The sequence below is a fragment of the Phalacrocorax carbo genome, chromosome 5 (genome assembly GCF_963921805.1).
Source record: "Phalacrocorax carbo chromosome 5, bPhaCar2.1, whole genome shotgun sequence".
In the NCBI taxonomy this organism is placed as follows: domain Eukaryota; kingdom Metazoa; phylum Chordata; class Aves; order Suliformes; family Phalacrocoracidae; genus Phalacrocorax; species Phalacrocorax carbo.
In genome coordinates, this window is record NC_087517.1 from 1,587,668 (window position 1) to 1,609,833 (window position 22,166).

The 22,166-nt window shown below is 50.8% G+C and overlaps 1 protein-coding gene across 2 annotated transcripts in view; it reads right to left on the reverse strand.

Annotated features, from left to right (window-relative positions):
• Positions 1 to 3,248: 3,248 nt before the first annotated feature.
• Positions 3,249 to 22,166, reverse strand: part of GALNT13 (polypeptide N-acetylgalactosaminyltransferase 13) — a 159,349-nt gene continuing 140,431 nt past the window's right edge. Inside the window, exons 12-14 of one of the 2 annotated variants that reach the window (XM_064450923.1) lie at positions 20,580 to 20,714; positions 11,863 to 12,061; positions 7,510 to 7,591 (exon numbers count right to left, since the gene is read on the reverse strand). In XM_064450923.1, the coding sequence (XP_064306993.1) occupies positions 11,876 to 12,061; positions 20,580 to 20,714 (321 nt within the window). In that variant the 3' untranslated portion in view covers positions 7,510 to 7,591; positions 11,863 to 11,875. Of the gene's footprint in view, positions 7,592 to 11,862; positions 12,062 to 20,579; positions 20,715 to 22,166 lie in introns of both variants that reach the window. The other variant, XM_064450924.1, reaches the window with a different exon arrangement.

Consider the following 22,166-nt stretch of genomic DNA (forward strand, 5'->3'; position numbering starts at 1 on the left):
GCAGCCCTGCAAACACACCCACAGTGCTGGAAATTGGGCCTATACATTCAGGTTTTAGCCAAAAAAAACCCCCTCTGAATACCAGGATTTTGAAAATCCGGTGCTCAGGGTTAAAACTAAGCGCTGTTTTAGAAGCCCTCCGCTCCCATGTAGCGTCTGGAATCCGGACACTGGGCCTCAACGCTGCCCAGGAGCTCCGGACAAGGGAGACACGAAACACTTCTTGGGAGATACCGAGCACTTCTTCGTCCTTTGCCCACAGACAAAAGTACCCCCCAGTCTTGCAACAAAGCAAAACGCTGCGCGAGCGAGCGGTGAGAAGCGCTTCCCCGCTGCCCATCAGCGGCACGTGGGGGCAGCCAAAAAAATAACCCCAAACATCATTTTAGGAGAATTCTGCACTGCCAGAACGCCGCCTCTGTCCCTGCTCGGGGGCGGGGAGAGACCACAGCAAGGACGAGGAATAGTAATAAGGCTGGAGAAGCCCTCATTTTATCGCTGGTGCTGGGAAGGGGCACCGCGGCGCTGGCAGGCTTGGGTGCTGGCTGCTGCCCGCGGCCGCGCGGCCCCTCCAAATCCACCTATTTCCCTGCAGAAATTGGCCCGCGGCCCCTCCAGTTTGCAGAATAAGCTGTGGCTACTCAGCGCCGGCTACTGCTAAACGTGACAGAGCTCTCACGTAACACCGCACGCCCTACAGCGCGATCGCTCCTCTCTGGTGTTTCATCTCGAGCCTCCCGCTCAGATAAAAGGGAGAAAAAGGCAGAAAATTAGCAAAAGGGGGGTGGGGTGGTGTCTCCCCGCAGACGCCTTGCGCGTCTCGCACCTACACCGCTAATGTTAAAACCTGGTTTTCTGTAGCAAAAAAAAACCAACCCACACCCAAAACAACTGAAAAACCACCCACTTTTCTTTTGGGATGAGTAAATGAAGCTTTACTTTATGAATGTAAAGATCGTACTTCACGTTACGGTCAGGTAACAGGTGCTTTCATACATTTGCCTAAAAGCCCTCGCACCTGCAGCAGAAGCAAAGTCCCTCGAAGCTACCCTGCCTTTCATCATTGCCGAAAAGCACCAGGTGCCCACAAGGAACTTCAGGCAGCTGCTGGAGCCGGCGGCGGAGGCCAGCCTGCAGCCGTCCCCGCGGTGAGCAAAAAGGACACGGAGCCGCGCAGGCAGGAGCCGCGTGCTCCTGCCGGGAGGGGTGCGGGCTCCAGCCCCCCGCCCCCGAGATGGGCTCCGCGGGGGCGCAGGGGCCGGGCACCCCCGCTCCTCTCTCACGCAGCCCTCGGCGATGGGGCCACGGTTTCCATCGCTGATGGAGAACGCGAAACGCTGGACGCCTTTTCTGACCGGTGCTGCTGGAGCAGCAGCGGGGGTAAAGCAGCGCGTTCAACAAGTCCGACGAAATATTAACGCAGTGTTGGAAGAACTTGCCTGCAAATCAACGCGCACGGGCTTGGTGCAGGATGAATCCCCCCCAACCGGCCTCTCGCTTGGGAAATGGGGTGCGCGGGTTTGAACGAGGTCCCTCGGGGTGCCCCCAGCGCCCAGCGGCTGGGGACGGAGGGGACGTGCCCCCAGCGCCCCGGGGATGGCGTGGGGGTCCCCGCACTCGCCGCGCCTGGCACAGCTGCAGGATTTGGTAAAGGCGCTTATTTACAAGGACACACACAGCAAAAAAAAAAAGGCACGGGGGCTCTGCCAGCTCCCACCGAGCCTCCCCAGCTCCCACCGTTCTTTGTAAGTTGATCATTTAGAGGAATAATGCTGACACATGGAGCAGTTGTAAGTTGCTAGCAAGAACATAATAATAAGGAAGTTACTAGCAAGAGCAGCTTTTTGTAAAAAAAGCTTCTTAAGTTACAGAACGCCCTTGTCCAGGGCATGGACAGCTGTTAAATAAAATTAGCCCTCCTTGACACCACTTTTTGTAGCTTTGCTTTACAGGCTTATAAAACAATTCAAGCTGGATGGGACCTCGGGAGGTCACCGAGTCCCACCTCCTGCCCATCCTGGATTTATTTCCCTCTAAAATTTTATATCCTAGGTGTGAAGATATGCGTCTTTAATAATATAACATCTGCTATAATAGGAAAATTCAAACACTTTTTAACAACATCACCCCGTCAAAGAGACCTGACCTGATTTCTAGCTGCCCCCGACCGCAGGTGAGCCCGAGTTCTGCCCGACACCGCAGGGCTGCTGGCTGCTGTACGGGGCGTGCGGGGAAAGCAACAGGGTCTTGGGCAAGGGCAAGTAAATACCAAGAGAGCAGAAACCTGCTAGCAAACTTCGATGCACGTGCTTGTCAAAAATTAGTATTATTATGGTGCTATTAAGCCCTCTCTCATTTGCATTTTGCAAATTAAATTAACGGTCAAATCTGAAGTAACTCAATATTGGCATACTATTATTTGTGCTAAGATTTCTCCGGAATCACTTCCACTACAGCGATGACATGAACTGATCCCTCCCCCTCAGTCTCCTGAGGATTCATTTGCATTTATGTTTATATCCTTTGGGTTTAAAATACTCTCCCTCCTCCCTTCTTACCAGAACTTACCCTGCCGCGTCAGGACTCAGGATGTGACCTAAAAAAAGAAGAATTCTCCGACCGCCAAAATAAGATGAAAGCTCTGCTATTGACATCATGGATTATCTACAATATATAACCAGGCTCTTCATTTTCCTTACGGCTCCATGAGCAGGGAGTACGTGACACGTGGCAGCCCAACCCGGCCCCTCCGTGCCCCGCTGCCGGGAGAGCTGAAGCAGGATTTACACGGAAACTACTTTCCCACTCAATTATTACCTTTTTTTTTCCCAAAACACGGACGGTTAATGCAGCGGTTGGGCACCAGCAGGGCAAAGCCAGGGCTCCAGCTGCGAGACGCGGACCCTGGCACGCTTCCTCGGGCTCCGACGCGTGGTTTTCTTGCATGACGATGATTACCCGAGGATGTCTGGAAAATTGAGCCTTGGATGCCCACTGAGGGACAGCCAAACTGCCCTGAACTCCTTGATGTATTTTCGCCCTTCTCCGTAGTTCTGCCTCCGACCTGCCCAGCTGTGCTCGCATACGGCCACCTCTCCATCGCTCACATCGCGGCAGGGAAAGCTCTTCTATTTCTGGAGTCGTACGTGTAAATAAAGGATCTAAAACCACAGGGGTCGCAGTGGAAAGCCTGGCGTTTTCACCATATAAAAAATAAGCGCATACAGAAGACGACCAACACACCAGAAGAAAACTAAACCAGTATATTTTAATTCTACAAAAATGTATAAATATTTAAATGTACAGCAAAGAGTACCAGTATGCCATTTAATAACTATTACGACATTTAAAATGTGTAATTCTTTATCCACAACCTACTTTTATAAATTCAAATTTGTGTTCCCGGCACTTATTCAGGAGCCTTTGTAAGCGTGGCCTCCGAACCGCCGCACCTCAGCCATTTTTTTTTCCTGCTTCGGGAAATACCGAGCAGGATTCCAACTTTTTTTTTTTTCCAAATAAACTGCGTTATCTCAGAGTACGGCGGCCTTTTCGCGAGGCACCGCTTGCCGAGCTCTCCTGAACACGCGCTCGCGGGGGGTGAAATAAAACACAACGGGGGGCGGCCACGGATCGGAGCAACGGTTCCGGCTGGACGTTATTAGAGGTCGGAGGGTAAGCGCGGACACGGAAAGCCACTGAAGCAGCAGAACACGTTGCTGGTGTTCATTCAACACGGCCGGTCGCGCGGGAGCTCGCAGCCAGCGGCGGGTTGCGCGGGGTGTAGCCTCACCAGCTACCCAACACGATGCGATCTGTCACGGGCGGGCTGCGGCGCCCGCCGGCACTGCCCAGCTCCTTTATCTCCCCAAATTGTTCCGGTCTGTTCAATAGCTCTGACCTCCTGAGAATCGCCCCGTGTCAGGCTCTGCCCAGCAGCCCCCCCCCGAGACGCAGCCCGAGGGCTGGGATCTCTGCTTTCAGATAAAAACAACCAGAACGTGGCGTTTCGCAGCTTTTCTTCAAAGCGCTGTTCGTTCAAGTGCAACAAATAACTAAATCCTCCCAGTGGCTGGGGAACGCGCATGGGTAGAGCAACCCACCGACCCAACTGATCCCAACGCCCGTTTGGGGGTCTGGGGTTGCGCCCGGCTTCCCCTGCCTCCGGGGGTCACCAGAAGGTGCCGGGAGAGAAAAAGCAACACGGCTTTTTACAGCGTTTATGGTTCAACTCACTCTTCAAATCGTTCGCTTTGCTGACGCCACCCAGCATTTCAGCCCGCTCTCGTTTCATTCAACGCCAGCCTTGAAAACATACCAGAACCAGCACCGCTTTTCCAGCGAAAACAATAAATATTCAGCGTTTGTAGAGCTCTTTATATTTTAAGCGCATTGTGCAAACAGAAGTCAATCCTCCCGACGCCTTTCTGAGACATTTTATGAGTGGGGGAACAAAGACCAGCTGATGGTTTTTGGCTGTGGCCCGTTCTGGGCACTGAACTCCAGACACTTGCCAAGCGGCAACCGAACGAGCGATTTTAAATGAATTTAGCCCAACTGACTTGGCAAGGCAACACCCGAAGTCAGTGGCCGGAGGAAGGGCCGGGGTCCGCGCGTGCACTAACTTCCACTCATCCGCTAACCCCCACCATTTACCACCCCGATGCCGTGTCAGCAGTTCGGGCACCCTCACCATCACCACCCCGCGCTCCGCGCGTGAGGCTTTGCGTGAAAGCCCTCCGCAGCGAGACTCGTGGGGCGCCTGTATCCTCACCGAGGAGGTAATCCCGGGGTCCGGACCCTCGAAGCCCGCGGAAATACTTGCCGCGACTGAAGTTAATCGGGTACTTCAGTGCTTTTGTCTAGGTCTGAGCGTAACTCCCAGCAGTCAGGCCGTCCTGCCAGCGCGCAGGCCTACGGCAGTACCTCAGCTCCGCCCGCCAGGGATGCGCGTGTTGCTCCTAAATAAGTACAATTAAACACAGAGGCATTTCCCTTCTTTTCCCCGCCAAGCGGGGACAGAGCAGTGCAGGCACTGCCCAAAGCCAACCGCTGCACGCCTGCTATCTCAGTCACGGGATCAGACACTTCACAAGAGTATCAACCTGTACGGTGATTCTAAGGAGAAAAATACTCTTCTTCACCTGGTGTGTGAGATGGCACTTCACCCCTAGGCAGCCGCCCACGGACGGCACCTCGCCATCGCCTTCCAGCTGCGACGCCAGGAAAACCTCGCGGCCTGAACAGGGCGGCGTAGGAGACGCGGCAGCCTTCGCCCTTCGCGGCCCGGGGGACCTCCCGAGCAAGACCGGCGGCACCCAGAAGAGATGGCACCACCAGCTGCCCTCTCCTAACGCTCCGGGATGCCGGAGGACCTTCCACAACATTTACTTCTGCAACGACATGCAAAAGCCGAGTGCCTGGATGACCTGCCGGCACGGGTGGGAAGTCCGTGGAAGGGAGGTGAAGAAACAATTTATCATTTTTTTTCCTGTGTGGAGACTGGTGTTAAATTTGTTCACGATCTTTGCGTGCTCTTTCTATGAAGAATTACAGCCTTGTCCTGTTTTGCCAGCTTTTAAGCCATAGTGTGTACTTTTGTGGTGATCTGGAGAGGAGAACTGGGAGTGTTTGACCCTACTTTGAGCAGGGAGGCTGGACTAGATGAGCTTCCAGCGTGAGTTAATCCGGGATATTCTAGCTCCCACGCATGCACAGCAATCACTCTTCCAATGTAATATCCTTCTGATTTTCATTTAATGACGTGTATCAAGAAAATATGGACGATCTCTAAATTCATAATACGTACATATATATGATACCATTAATCCGTAACAACCAGAGCATTATACAGAAAATACTGTCATTTTTCATGACCTAGTGCATAAACAGACCTTTTGAGGAACTGTGAGTGAAATAACGGGAAACCATTTCACCACTTACCCGTGCTGAAATTACGCTGCGGCTGCTGCCCCGGGATTTAGGTCTCCTGAACCCTCTGGGCAATGGGGGGTCAGACTAGTGCCGAAAACCCAACCCAGCCCAGCCCGTCGTGCAACAGACGCGTCTTGGGGAGCGCGTGCTGCTGGGGTCACTGAAGGAAACGTCACCAGTACATATAGGAAATGTCACCAGTACGTATAGGAAACGTCACCCGTACACGTAGGACCCTTCCCCACACCCCGCCGTGGGCCGGCACGGCATCAGTTCCCGCGACGCCTCCGACACGACCGCGTGCCATCAGCACATTTTTCATAACCACGCTAACAAAATGATTAAGCCACAAAATTATTAAAAATATAAATAAGCATCTGTCATCGCTATCGAAGCAAGAACGTCTGGAGCCAGAACTCAGGGTCGACCCAGTTTCATCCTCTGTGTGCAGGGGATCCACAGATGAAGCTCTCGTTTGTGCCGTATACAGGATGCAGGTATACACTGATGCTTAAGGGTGGCAGCTAGGGATTGAGTTCAGACCAGCTCTCAGTCTCCGGCGGTCTCGGCTTTTGGTACCTCCACCTGCAACCCCCCGGCAGCTCCCCGGGTGTCAGCCCCAGCCGTTTCTCTTCCCACTGCAGAGGACATTCCAGTCTGCACTGGTCTGAGTTACCCACGTCTGTCCCTCCTCCTCCTTAACATTCTTCCCGCGTCTTTTGCTGTTGCCTCATTTGATTTAATTTCAGTTTCTGAGTGCAGCCTTTGCTCAGTTTTGCTGCTTTTCCGAACACCGGATCCTGTTTTTTCCCTGGCACAAATCACGAAGCTTTCGCTCTGCCTAGCGACTCTGCTGTGGTTCTTCACCGGGTCCCACACGACACGCGAGAACAGCAAATATCCCCACCACGTTGCCAGGAAAGACCAGCACCAATGCATCCAGCACAGGAGACGCCTGCCAGGATGGTTCCCGGTGCCAGTTACTGTCATAAAGCGTTTTATATTGGGTCACTTCTCTGTAGTGGTGTGTGACACGCAGAAAACACCCTCCATCCCAACCTCTTCGATGTAGGGTTCATAGAGGTTTATCTGGAACCATTTTTGAGCACACTTGTATTGATAACAGCATGTTTTGACATTTATAGGCTCAGATGAGCTTCTTTTGAACAGTCACAGGTGTTGAAGAGGCATGTGGAGACCCGCCGCATCAAGGGAGCTCCCCATGACTTGCTCTGACCGCTGGGGTTTGGAGAGGGCTTCAGCACCACTGGCCTTGGCAAGGAGGAGGGGAGGAGGAGGAGGAGGGGGGGAGGAGGAGGGGAGGAGGAGGAGGGGAGGAGGAGGAGGAGGGGGGGAGGAGGAGGGGAGAAGGAGGAGGGGAGGAGGAAGAGGGGAGGAGGAGGAGGGGAGGAGGAGGAGGAGGGGGGGAGGAGGAGGGGAGAAGGAGGAGGGGAGGAGGAAGAGGGGAGGAGGAGGAGGAGGCCATCCCGGCCGAGGCAGCGGGTCTGCGCCGGCGTCAGGCGCCCAGGGTCATGTTGCGCAGCAGCCACTGCTGGGAACGGCTGTCACCGCACTCCCTCATGGTGGGAACCATCTTGTCCTCCTCCGAGGGCTCGTCCAGACACTGGTTGCTGTTGACGTGCCTCAGGGTGAGCTTCTGCAATAGAGAAGGGTAAGAGCTGTGGCAAGATAATGACTGCTGAAGACCAGCAATTGCATTTTTGGTCTTATTTCAGTATTATGCTAGTCACTACACAAGCCACGAGACAGGTACTCATCCCCGGCTGTCACTCGTACGCCTCTACGAGACCTCCACCGTGCTACTCGCTGCTCCGCAGGGTGCCCAGCTCACCTTCTCACGCGTGGCCAGGGAACCCGGGGAGCGAGCGCCTCTGCTGAACCCGGCAACGAATAAATGCAACAGAAAAGCACAAAATAAGTGCAAAGAAATATTATTTCAAAGCAACAGTATTTTGGATTAAGAGGCTTAGACTCCAGCAACCTGAACACATGCATATTCAGTGGAAATATATTTGCTAAGTATTATATGAACAACGGTAACATAGAGATGACAATTTTTCCATTTCCAACACATTTTTTCCTCTTTGGGACACCCGCCCCCTTCTATTCCTACCGCATGACACTGTATTTCTGAGGAGTGAGAGTCAGAATAGAAACAGAACTGATTTTGAAGAAATAAATCATCTTCTATTCAAAAGCACTGGGAAAGCACGACCAGAAAGAGATCCAGGGAAGCTAAACATGAAGTTGTGGACTTAGATAAAACAAGACAGGCACATTTGCAGCTGAGCAGCAGGTGTTCCCTCCCTCCCTCCCTCCCTCCCTCCCTCCCCCGGGCTTGATCTGGGGGTTTTGCACGCAAAATCACAGCAGTGAAGCACACACCTTAAGCGCCTTTGCTATGAAGCATTGCATTTACTAACGTACTATTTCCTAAAAGGTGTTTCAGCTCCTGGAAAAAGCCAATTAAAACCCTATTAAATGCAAATCCGCACGGGCACCTGCGTGCACGTTAAGCCAGCAGCTGTACGCCAGTGGCGGGGCTGTGAGCCCGCACGCAGGACACGCAGGAGCCAGGGGAGCGCAATGCTGCAGGACAGCCGCCGTCTGCGTACGGCGGAGGATGAAGCTGAGCCTGTGCTGGCAGGGCTGGGGACCCCCTCGCCGGATCCCCACACGCCAGCCCAGCACCCCCCGGCAGGGCTCAGAGCCCGGCTTGCAGAGGGTTTACCCCAGATAAGCCCCGCACAACTCAGGCACTGCACCCACATCCACCCGTGGCCCCGCAGGCTCGGCATCAGCTTAGTACTTCTGAAGTAAACACCTGCATTTGCCACTGCACCCGATTCAGAAAATCATGATTTTGGCCGTTGTTCCGCTTGTCCCCCAGTGTTTTAAAGATTGGTCCCTCCCCCTCCATGGACATACGGCCACGCCACAGGTCTGGCAGAGCGAACCCAGCACGGGCGTCCATCTCCTACTGTGAGACCAAGAGCCGCGCTCGCAGGCTTCAGCTCCCCGCACGGACCCCCTCCTCCTCTCCGCGCTGTTTACTAAGGCAGACGTAGGCACGGGGCAGCCTGCTGCCCGCGGCGGGACAGGTCCTGCACCAGCTCCGCCGCCCCACGGGATATATGGGCCCTGTCCTCCTGCTGCTTTTAAAAATAGGCATGCAACCGACACAGGTAGGCTTAAAATGCTCCGGGTAACGCGGCCAAACACGGTCTGAGCTGTTGTATGGCAGCTCCGCAGGGGTTACAACCCTGCCCCAGCAGGAACAACCAAGGGAACGGGTGATTTGAGGACTGAAACCTTGTTTGCAGATCCTCCACCGGAGCAGCGGCCGATTTTATGTCAAGCATCACGCAAAGGAACAAACAGGGGAACAAGGATGGGTGGCAAAATTCTGCAGCCTCCTGGAGGAGGGAGAAAGGCTGAATCAACCCCAGGACAGCAGAGCCCGACCCGCGGCCTTGGAGCAGCGGCGTTGCAGAGGTCTCCTTCAAGACAGCGGCTACCAGAGCGGCGGAGCCTGCTTGCTCCCTCGCGCACGCCTCCCAGTACAGATACCACTATAATAAAATATAAACCTTACTGCTGTAACTGAAGTTATGCAAATAAGGAGACATTTCGGCAACTAGTGCCTCTGAAGCACTCTCACCGCTAATAAACACCGTTTGTGTATTTTCATATGAAAAAAAAAAGACTATTGTCTGGCGTTTCAGTTAAACTGCTGGGAAATGCTAACGCTGCCCACAGGCGATGCGGTTTTATTATCCAAACATATACCTGCGCTATTGCGCTGGATGATTTTACGCTGCACTTCGTTCCGGATTGCCACGTCACACGTTAACGCTCCTAATTTGTGTTATGAATATTCTTTCAATAGCTTGTCCCTAGAGATCTGCTCCTCGGTTTAAAACAAGCTCTTAAGCAATTCTCACAGAAAAGCCTGCAGATATTATAACAAATCACCGAGGGGCCATTTGATACGCATTCAATGATGAATATAAGGCATTTTTCTCTCCTCTAATTACAAGAGGAAAGAATTAGTGATGCTAACAGAAGTAGCTTGTTTACTAAATAGCACTGCTCAAAGTATCCCTGATTCTACACTTATATTGTTTTAAGTGCAATTAAGCTGCTATCATTTTCTACTATAACCAGAAATGCAAACAAGTCTAAAAATGCCGCTGCTGCTGCCTTCATCAGCTGCTCCCTTTTATTCAGCGTGTAATTTCATGCTAGATACCATATCATTGGGATTTTCAACTGTCTCATAAACTTTTCCTTTCTGTGTTCTATCATTATTTATGCTATTACAAAAAAGGTCTCGTTTGCTTGGAAAACAATTAATTACTAGGCAATCTGATACTCACAACCCAGCCTAAAATCTGCATTTCACTCGAACGTGAGACCGCAGGCACGGATGCAGAGCTAGCTGTACAGACGTGCAGGTGCACAGGAGCAAGCTCTGTAGCTTCCCGCTTACCAAATGTATGCAAATAATAGCTCTGGTGAGCGGCGGCTCTGAATACTTATGGCAAAACGATGGAGCACAGATCCTTTATCCAGCATTGCTTTACTCTGGCGCTCATTATAGATACCAGCAGCACCAGCGACCGTGGAAGTTCTCAGTTTTAAAAAGTGACTTTTGCGAATGAGGGACACCGGCAAAACGTTGTTCGTAGCAGAAGAGGTACTTAGAAAATAGAAGAAGCCAGTTCTTGAAAGAGCCTCCACAAGGAGCGCTTGAGCGGGGCAGGAGGTCCCCCCGCGGCCGTGCTGGGCCCCCGGCTTTGCAGGCTGCAGCGCGCAGGCTGAAACGCCGCGGCACCCCACAGAGTCCCAGATTCCCAGGTGGGAAGGGACCTCAGGGACCACCGAGTCCAACCTTTCTGGGAAGAGCCCACCCTAGACAAGACGCCCCAGCGCCCCGTCCAGCCGACTCTTGAAGGTGCCCAACGTGGCCGAGCCAACCCCTTCCCTGGGGAGATCATTCCAATGGTGACTGTCCTCACTGTGAAAAATGTCCCTCTCGTGTCCAATCGGAATCTCCCCAAGAGCAGCTTGTGTCCATCCCCCTTGTCCTCTCCATGGGACTCCGTGTAAAAAGGGAGTCTCCATCTTCTTTGTAGCTGCCCCATAAGTACTGGTACGTGGTGATGAGATCCCCTCTGAGCCTCCTTTTCTCCAGGCTGAACAAACCCAGCTCTCCCAGCCTGTCCTCATACGGCAGCTGCCCAGTCCTTTGACCTGCCGCGATCCTGCTGGCTACGGTTATTCAGGGTCTGCCGCTACCGAGAGAGGCTTTCACCTGATGTCAGCGGGACGCTCTCGGAGATGAAGTTAACATCGTTTGACTGGGAGCAAAGACACGAGAGCAACCCCTGCTTGTGTCCCTGCACGTGCGCTGCCCCATCCCTGGGGTACCTTACCCAGCAAAACTGCCTAGGGAAGAACGGTGGGTGGCACGACATCTTGATTCCTTCAGTGGTTAACGTTTCAAAATTATCTGCTGAAGTTTTGAAACTATCTGTGCCTAATATTTCTAGGACTGAATTACTTAAAATTGGGAATTTTCAAAATTAATGAATCTGAAAAATATTACACGATTGGCATTATTTCTTTGTCTTGGAATAGGGACTAAAGCTTCAGCTATGGTGAACAGTAACAATCACGCTGACATCAATAGATCATGGAGGTAGATGAAGACAGTGGAATTAATCTAAAATTAGTTACAATTAATAATAACTAACACTAAACATATATAACATCATGTATCTACACAATCCCCTGAGAAAACACGAAAGGAATTCAGTTGAGTTTAATAGGAAGGGAACAGAGAGGCATTTTTCTGGGAATACTTTAAGTCATTCCATGTTATACTTGCTTTTTAATACCAACCTCCAACTGTTTCTTAAAGGAAATAGTCAGTGGGGCTGTAAAAAATCTTTCTAAAGACTTCCAGCCTTGTGTAGTTTCTTAGCATCCACGTCTGCAAGGGGCTGCCATCGCAAGCCTCCACAGTGGGACCATGGGTGCCATCCTCTATCCTGCTTAGTGTCAGGCACGACTGGGTGATTATGTGAAGAAATGTATGGGTCTGCATGACAGAAAAATGGAAAAAAGTAAACAAAATCAGCAGAGACAAAGACAAACAAAGGGAAAAGCAACAGACTGTTTGAGCAGACATCCACGGCAGCGGAGCAGGCAGGGCTGAGAGCACTCTTACGGGAATTACTGACGGGTAACTGAATTCGCTGGTGCCCAGTCGTAGGCAGGCTGCGCTGCCTTACACGCACCCCACGTACACGCACAGGCCTGTTCCTGAACTGAGCTTTAGTTTCACAAAAACCCTTCTCACTGCTGCGCTTTGAGGGACCGGCCCACTCGAGACCCCCTGGCTTCACGGTTTGCAACGTAGACCCGAGCGCCCCTCTGAACCCTCCCCCTCCAGCGCTGCCTGGCCGCAGTCTCGCTTTCCCACCGCACAGCAAGATCTGGGCAGAGGTGATGTTTCTACTGCAGTAATATCCTGTACTGAACATCCTGAAGCTTACTTGAGCGTTGCTAAATTAAAAATATAATGAATTAAACATTTACATATAAGGAGATAAGAATTTTTTTTGCCAGCTACGGTTTTGGCTCTTCCTTTACTGTGCTGATACCAGGTAAACTGAGATGGGAGGGAGCCTTTATTTCCCTAAACTCTGCCCGAAGCCGCAGCTGCCAGCAGTTGGTATCGGATCAGCGCGGGCGCCCGGAGCTGGTGCTGCCTGCGCAGCCTGGGGATGCTCCTACGGCATCCCGGCCCCTGCCCCCTCGCCCGCTCCTGCTCCGTCTCTTTGGTTTGGTAAGCAAAAAAGTAACGTACATAGAAAGAGGCCACTAAAAATATCAAGAACAAATGTCCTTATAACGTCACTTTGCGTAAGCGGCGTGAACATCAATGTTTATTTTGGCTTCATTACGTGTTATTGCTTCCTGTTCGCTCAGGTCTGCTGTTCTTTTAAAGGAAAACTGAGGTACACGAATTACTTGGAAATGTAACGATCTCTCTATAGTGCGTGTTTTCATTATAATAAATGCCTAAATTTACCATTTATGTCCATGTGAAGAATCTACTACTAAGCATTATTTTGGTAATCTGACCAGACTCTTCTCTGGCCCATAAGACAAGTTCAACTTCTGTACATCAGCAAGGCTGCACTGACTTCAGAAAATCTATAGTAATGGAAACAGGAGATCGTTTGTCCCCTTCACTCAATATATTAAACATTACTTTCTAAGAAGGTGACAAAAAACCCTGCAGTGTTTCCCTTACTCGTTTTTGAAGAGCTAAGTCCTTTCGGATACACGGTAATAAGACTGCGATTTATAAGAATAGTCCAACTATTGGCCATAATCTCTTACGGTGGAAGTGGGTTTGACAACACCAACTCCAGCTGGCCCCATAACTTTAAGAAGAGAAATAGTCACACAGCCCGTAATTGCCCGAAGGATGCCGACCAGCAGATGCGACGGGCATTTACATCATTTCTGATCGGAAATGAGAAGGGTTGCTGAAGCACGCGCAAGAAACAAGCCAGCTGCTCACATACGTTGTGTCCACGCGCTCATGCGCTTCTCTGCCACCCATCTTTGCGCCGTACGCCGGGGAATGAGTCTTTTCCCTATTGATGTTCCCTGCTTTTCCCTGTTGATGCTCGCCGCTCCCGAGCGAGCGCGGGTGAAGCCGGGGGAGCGGGCAGGGACCCCAGCGGCAGCCGGCTCGCCTGCGGGGGGATGCGCGGGGGGGGCTCGGGGCCGCCCACACCTCCTGCTCCGCGGGCACCAGCACCCTCCCGCGCACCCCAGCGTCAGCAGCCACCTCCCATCGGATCTCTTGTCTCACGTGGTGGGCCTGTTACCCGAGTCTGGCGCAGATGTTCTGTACAAAGCACCGGCAGCCTGACGCCGTGGAGCGACTACCTGAATAAATAAGGTTTGGCGTGTTGGAGTAGCATCTACGGAAAGCACTAAGTCACGTCGCTTTTACACAGCACTGCTAGAGAAGCGAGCTATTCGAGGGGCTGGTACAGGGGTCGCAGTTGTTACCACACTTACCTCAAAGCTATATTCCCATTTACCAGCATACTGACGGGAGGTGGGAAAAAAAAAAAGGAAATTGAAGTCAGACAGTGATTCAAGAAACAGTTTTTGTGAAGACCCTCATCGCTCCGTGAATGCAAATTCAACTGCTTCGCACAGACACCGTGCTTAGGGACAAGGAACTGCCCAAGATCAAACCCCGACGCCGTTATTCACGCAGGAGGAAACGAAACCAGTTTCTATCAGACCTGACGTATTTACAGCATTTATTTTTCTCCTGAGATCATTCGCGTGTGTTACGTGTCATAAGGTTTCGCCACGCTGTACGTACTGAAATTTGCCCGGACGTCACTGGGTGACGAGGGGGGACAGCAGGTACGTGAGCCCCAACCCGGACACGCTCCGCACAGCTTCGAACCTCAACCCGACGGATCGATGTGGCGGCCGAGCACCAGCTGTACGTAACTCCTGCACAAATATCTCCACCAAGACCAGTGCCCCGACACGGGGGGAAAACGAGCGACCAACTACTCAACAGAGCTGGAGAAAGGGTTTCCCTCAGAGCAGCAAGATCTCACGCCGAGGGAGCAGCTCTGGCTCCGGCCCGTCGTAACTCCCACACCTCCTTCTGCTGACCCGCCGCCTCATTCCCACCCCCTTTCCAAAGCAAACAGCACTTATGCATTATAAATATGTTGTAAACCACACGCTGATAGGAAGCCTTTGAAAGCTGGGGAATTCTGAGTTGGCACGTCCCATTGATACAGCTGATTTATAGAGCTGCCCTTGCCATGTAATGGGCAGCTTGAGAAAGGGCCAGGAATCTTAATGTGCTGTTCAAGAAGGAGGGAAGAAAAGCATTAAAATTCAGTAATGGAAGGCAATGGATTAAAAAAAAAAAAGAGAAAAAACCCCCTGATTTCCTGCCAAGATGTGAAAACATTCCGAAAAAAAATGTTTTAAAACGCTGCAAATGACTATTGCCTGAAGTGTCAAAAGCCATTTTGCGTTAGAAATGGAGACGGCCGCACCGACTGGGTACCCTTCCTGGAAAGAGCTGTTCGGGTGATCGGCAGGCTGAAGCTCATTGCTGCTGTTGCTCCTGGCGACAGCGGGATTCTGTACTTAGCGTTCCCTTAAATCCAGACTACGCCATTAACGCTTTGTGCAAACAGGGGCTTCTTTTTAGACTATATACATGGTAATGTCAATATTGGGCTTCTTTTTTTTTTTCTTCTACAGGTAAAATCTAAAGCAATTTATCCCACTGGGTTAAGAAAAAGATGCAGCTCGGTGAAAACTGCCTTGTAGGAAACAGCAATGGAACAAAAGGTTCAGGCAACCCTGCGCGACCCGTGGGGCCAGACCTGGCAGCCCGGAGCCGCAGCCAGCGCGTGTCACGCCTTAGTCAAAATGAAAAACAGACCTACAGAAAATCTGTTTGAACAACAACAAAAAAAATCACTTCTTGATTGCAAATGATTTTGTTTCAACATGGACTGCCGTTTGATGCAGCTGCTAAAAAAGAAGGCTTCATTTGATTCTTTTAATTCGGGGCTCTGCAAAAAAAAATAATTCAACTTGCTTTTTAAGCTTCATGTAAAATATTTTCCATATTGCAAATTAAATAAACAAGCAGGCAACAGGTTATTCACACCAAGCGACGTGAAGAGCTTTTCTTCTTACACCAGCTCTCCCCATCAGCAAATTATTATTTTATAGCTGCAGCCGGCGCTCGGCTCGGATGCTGCCGAGTCGCCACCGCAGCCACGGCACACCCATCCTGCCCACAGCCGGGAGCGACTCACTCGAAATCCGGTGTCGTGCTTTAATCAACGCTGCTCGCGGCCGTCAAGCAGCGCTGGTGCCAAGCAGCCCCGTCCTGGCCGTTCCCCTCTAAGTCTTTCGATCCAGACGAGAAGCGTTCCCGTGTTTCTCTTCTATTCTCCTATCACTAAGCAGAAAGTTCATAAAACTGATTTTTAAGGGTTTTTTTGAGAAAGCTGAGAGAATAGTTTAGCCCTCTGACCATCCACCTTGTTACGCGCATGACAACAATCCCCGCAAACACCAATGTCTGCTTTGCTCAGGGTGGGAGCAATCATCTGGGAACCACGGCGTCCCCTCCCACGCTGGGTAATTTATTTACCTTCTTTAATTTTTAAAACCACATCATCCTCTTCAATCATGTTTTGCAGTGACACGACCTGTGGCAACCTGCTAATATTTTGTATCTCCTCAGCCGCAACTGCTTTTGCTTAATAAAAAAGTATTTAAACTCCATTCCGCGGTGTTTCTTCTTCAAAAGGTGCGCAAACCCTGGCAAGCACTGCTTGTGTGGCCTGTAAAGACGCCACCATCATCTTAACTCTACAAGACATAACGCAAAGTACCCTGTCCCCATGCGGTAACTCTGCCTGCACGCAGCGACCGGCTGATTTATCTCAGCGATCAGCTGAGAACTGACAGGTTCATCGCAACTTGAAGCGATACAATTCACGCGGGCAGACTTTAGGATGCCAGACACTTTGGACAACCGTAGGACGCAGCGACCTGTTCGCCTGACCTACTCGTCCCCCAGGGCAGATCCTCCGAGCAAGAAACCTGGCTTTCTGACAGAAAAGCTCTGATCGCGTTTCCAGCCGCCCGGGAGCCCCTGAATTCTGGCCGTTGCTGGAGAAGCTGCTTCTCCCCCCCAGCACCGAAAGCAGGGGACGTTGGGCACAGAAGCGTAACAGTATTCCGCCTCTTTGCTCCCCCCATACCTCCCCCAATGGGTTTTTTTTGAGGGTGGTGGAGGGGATTTATAATTTTCTTTGAGATTAATCAAAACAACTACTTCAGAACTACTTCCTGCATACAAAAACCAGGTCTCTGCCCGCTTCACGTGACGTCTCCCAAGATGACGGTAGCCACGGAGCACCTCTGACCGTGCGCGTATGGGCTGCAGCGAGCGGCTCTGCAAACCCTCCGCATTTCTGAGTATTTTAATTCCACATTACACCCCTTGGGATCTCTTTCTGGCCCTCTTTCGGTCCGTGACCCCTGCTGCGCTAAGAAAAGCCCGGGGCGAACGCAGCGCCCGTGAAGGCAAAGGCCCAGGGCCGAAGTCGGGGCCAGTAGCTGGCCTGTCCCAGCCCTGCCCGCGCTGCCCGACCTCGGGCCCGACACGCGAGCGCCAGCTCTCGTCCCCTCCGTCGGCGAGCCAGCTGCTGCTCCGACAAGCCGACCGGTACCTTTGGATCGCTGTTTTCTTCCAGCGTCTCAAGCGCAAGTAAAAAAAGCATTGCTAATTCTGAGTGTTAAAAGCATTTCGCATTAATTCAGACGCTTTTGGTATGAGAAAATGAGAAACGGGGCCTTTTGAATAGCCTCAAACCAATTAAATCGGATACTGTCACAAATACGTATGGAAACATTTGGTATTTACCTTTCTTATCACCACAAAATCGTCTCCGCGCCTTGTTTTTTTTTGAAAAAAATATAAATGCTAGGAATAACTAGGAGAACTGTAATATTAGTAAGGTATGTATAAATTATTGGAAAAGATTTTCTGTGATTTTAAAAAATATTTAAGTACCATAATTTAAACTAAACGAGAATATTATAGAATATTTAATAACAGTATGTAAAGCAAAGAAAATGATCCAAAGATCTCTATTGAGAGATCCCTTTTTATGATTATTGACATTTCTCATTGCGCCTCCAGACGTGGCTGAGGCACTGTTGTCCCTTCTCAAGCCTTAACCCCTAAATAACTTCACCAGGAGGAGGGGTGTGGTCTGTAACCACGGCGTAACACCCCAAAATCACCTCCATTCTATTTCTGAGTAAGGAAAGAAATGTAAAACTGAGCGCAGCTTTGCTGGAAAAGCAAACGAACGGACACGAGTGCTTCAGGCAACGCGTTGCAACTGTTCCTCCGGAAACAAAAATTAAGAAGAAATCACAAGCCAGTTGTTTTCTCAGGTAAAAACCACTGCGTAGCAGAGCTGCGTGTTTGGAGGCTTCCTGCGATACTCAGGGATCACCGGGCAGCAGAGCTAAACCAGGGCCGGAGGAGCCAAGCGCCCTTCGCAGGCAGCGCAGCGGGGGAGCGGGGCCCCGCGCCCCGCCGGCCCTCCCTCAGGCTGATGCTAGCCACGGTACCACAGATACCGACGCTGCCATCGGAGGGAGGCCTGCAAGCTGAAGCCTGCGCGTGCACAGGGCAGATCTGTTAACAAAAGTATTCTTGTTGATAAGTAGAATGTCACGGGCTGTGTTTATGTGTAGACCAGACAGCAAAACGGTTGTCTCAGAGACCCCTTACGTAAAATACACGGTGTATTTCTTTTTTATGAGCTCCATCTAACGGTTGATCTTGTTTTTACACAGCTGCTTAGAATTTTTCCATTGTGGCTCTCTTCTGCTAAAGTTAAGAAGAAAAAGACAGCATGTGTCCATCGCTAAATGTAAAGGCGAGCATATTTGGTTGAAGGGAACTGAGCTTTACACTCAGAAAGGTAAAAGCAGCCATTCCTATGAAACGCTGGAAACGCTTTTTAAGAGACTACACGTCTTCTAAATAGGCCGGTATTTTCCTAGCTTTGCCATATCTTTCTAGCTTTGCAGCCATGGAAATACACCAATACTAATTCGGCGTCTTCAAAGCGAGAGCAGCAGAGCTGCGGAAGCGCAGACCGCGGGGCAGCCGGCGTTAAGGCTGCGCCCACTGAGGAAATGCATTTTCAGTAGCTTGTGCCCAAAATATTCAAAGGAAAGCGACTGGCAGTACAATTTTTTCTTTTTTGTTGTTATCAGGAAGGATTCCTCTCTACGCTTTTGGTACAGAAAGAGCATTTTGCGAGGGTCGTGTGCATGGCCACCCACAGCGACCGACGCTTGGGAAAGGTGGGAGCGAGAGCGTCCCCCAGGGCGCGGGCTGTAGCGGAGAGCCGGAACACGGGCTGGCCTTCTGCACCATTTGTGCCTAGCTCGGACTGGGCTGCCGAAGCACATAAAGTAATATTAAAACTATTTTAAAAATTAATATTTATTTGGTATTCAGAATGTCTCCTTTAAGCTATTGCTGAGACAAACCTGGAATATTCCAATTTAAGAGCCTGAAAACCTGATACTTTAAGGGTTATAGTTTAAAACAGAACCATACCCGCCGGTGGGCAGAGGATGCTGCCGCCGGGCTACGAGCAGAACGAGCACGCTGCAGCGATGCTGTCAGACCCCGCCAGGCCCCGCACGACCTCTCCGAAGAGAAGCAAGGAGCTGCCCTGGACCAACGCAGAGACCTGCCTGGATCTGCTCGGGCACCGGCGAACACGGAGGCATTCGCTCCCCGCACGGCCCGGGCACACCGCTCCCGCTGCGTTTGGTGATGTGTAATTGCCTGCGGAGACGGATCAGGAACCGGCGACGCTGGCTCCGTGTCCTCCGCCAGCACTATGCTCCTTAGCTTCTATTTAAAATAAACTAGAACTGATTAAAAATCAATTATCTGCTTGCAGGAATGACATGAAGGAGGATGTAAGACCTTAAACCGTAGGCATGAACATCCTCAAAAACACCTAAAAATTATCAAAGTATGCATGTGTTTGGTGCAAGAAGAAAAATAATCTTCGTTGTTAAAGAGAAAATTGGTTTAAATGAAAATGTCAAACGCAAGAATGCAGCAAAAGGTACCAAATAAATCGCACTTTGGTGGTAAGTATCAGTGTCGTTTTTCTCCTTGACAGTTCAACGCTGTGCAATGGCAAGCTTGTACGCTTCCTTCCTACCATGCCACATCAGAAAGATCCTATCTTGAAGAAAATGCTAATACCTCTGCGTGAATGCCTCTGTGCAAAACCACGCATTCGCATTTCAAAGCAAAAGCTTAGAACGAATGTTTTAATTTTCATCTGCTGTTTCTTGTCTCCTTTAACAAGAAGAATTATTTGCCCATAAAACACTGAGACGTTTACACATATTTTGTATTCATTTTACAACCTCTCCGTAAGCCCCCCAATTTCTTCAAACTGCCCTCCCCCTCAAAACCTAGAAAAAGCCACCCCCCACCCCACGGTAGTGCCAGCTACACGGGTCACTGGTGTGCTGAAAATGATTAAATGATTAAATGCAATTTAAATCCAGCATCAATAACCTTTAAGAGCCAGCAGAAATAAACTGGAAACACCATAACTGAAAAATAAATAAATCTTGTCACCTACTTCGTTTCTATCACAATGCAGAATGCTTCTTGAAGTTTGTAAGAATGCGAAACACCGCCAGCTACTAGAAATGAGCTTTTTTAAACCGTAACTGGCTTTTTCACCCCTCTAAAAAGACAATTTTGCGGAACCACGATTTAAAACCTGGCTTTGCCATCGGGAGCGCGTGCTGTGGCAGGAGGCACCATCGGCACGGCCCGTCACCGCGCGCCGGCACTCACAGACTCCCCCGTGATGCGGCCGTAACTCTACCAAGAATAAGCTCCTGGCTCTAAGGCTGCAGCTGCCCGGCGAGCGCGGGTGCCACCAGGGCGCCTCGGGTACCTCGGCATCGTATTCCCAGAGCTGGTTCCCCCTCATGTGGTGGCACTTCAGCATGATGATGGGGCCGTTCAGCCTCGAGACGTCCAGGCACAAGTCGTCCGTGCGGATCTCTTTGTCAGCGGTGTAAGAAAAGACCTGGAAACAGAAAACGACTGCAGTGACAAAGAGTTAGGCGAAGCCCTAACCGACTGCTGATCCGGAATACACAGGATTTTCACTCCCGTGGAGAAGAACTACTTTCTTCTCCAAACATTGAGGTGGTGCCTTGGATTTCAGCAGAGTTTCATGCAAGTTTCTCCGCTGGTGGATGTCTGTTGTAGAGGAGAGAAGGAATATCATGTTTAGGAAAAGAAATTTCATGGGAGCAAGCCCAGGAATCACCCAGGCATACGCTCAGTGTTCGGCTCAGAAGCATGTAATTGTGATCATCTGTTTCAGGAGAAATTTCACAGCTCTTTTAATACAACGGATAAACCGAGCCCATCATTGGAGGAATCCAAGCTTTCCTAAACTAAGTCTTCCTCCTAGTATCTACCTTAACTTTGGGTACCAAGGATTATCCACATTAAAGATCCATATGCACGAGTATTTCAGAAGTACCAGGTCGCTTAATAAAATCAGGAAATAAATTAAGACGCAAGAGAACACTCCCTCAGCGAACTTTATCAAACCAGTTATAAGCTCCAGACGGATTTTTTTTAACCGAACGCCTTCAGCGAGGAGCCAGTTGGACGGAACCCAGGCTGTGACTGACTCTTTTCCCCAGACATGCGCCCAACAAGGATTTGCTCATTTCTGGTAACTAAATACGAACACATCAGACGGTCCCACCGCGGCGCAGCGTCACCAGGCAGCACGGGCTGAGCTCTCGTGGCATCACACCCAGGCGCCGCAGCAGGGTTCAGGCCTGCTCAGTTAGAACTTAACACTCTGCGGGTGGATTTGGGAGCCAGAGAAGCGTTAAATCCCTTCGACTGCAGCTCTTTGGTAACTTAAATCCATCGTGGGGTCTCCAGCCATCCCTCCTGTGTGCTCCTCACCAGCCACACAAGGTCCACTGCCCAGAGACAGATTAAAATGGGGAGACCGGAGGAGGAAAGGAAGGAAGCTGGTAGAGAACTGCAAGCATTTACACCAAATTACTTGGCCTGGGACACACGGGAAGCATCTCTCTGCTCCTAACCCACTGCTCACAACCCCCATAACGTTGCTGGCCCCAGCGCAAAAGCTCCTGAAATGGCCTGAGGAAACAGCCTCGGGTCTGCATTGCTTCAGGCTTTCCTTGCAGAAAATCCTTTCCCTGGCAAAATGTGAATTATTTATGTTCTGCCCCCTCTCCTCAGCAGCAGGAGGCCAGAGAGCAGAGCCTCAGCCGGGACCCGCCACCCCACCACGAGCAGCCGGCGCGCCGCCGGAGCTGGCTCAGCTGCAGCACCACCGCGGTGGGAACAGAAAGAGGAGGAAGTTTGCAGCTAACAAAATGATGTCAAGACCGTGACAAATGATAGAATTCTGAATGTCCCATTCAGGTTTTGGTGAGTGTAAATCTGTACCTACACCTGCAACGGAGAAACAGGGCTGTCAAAA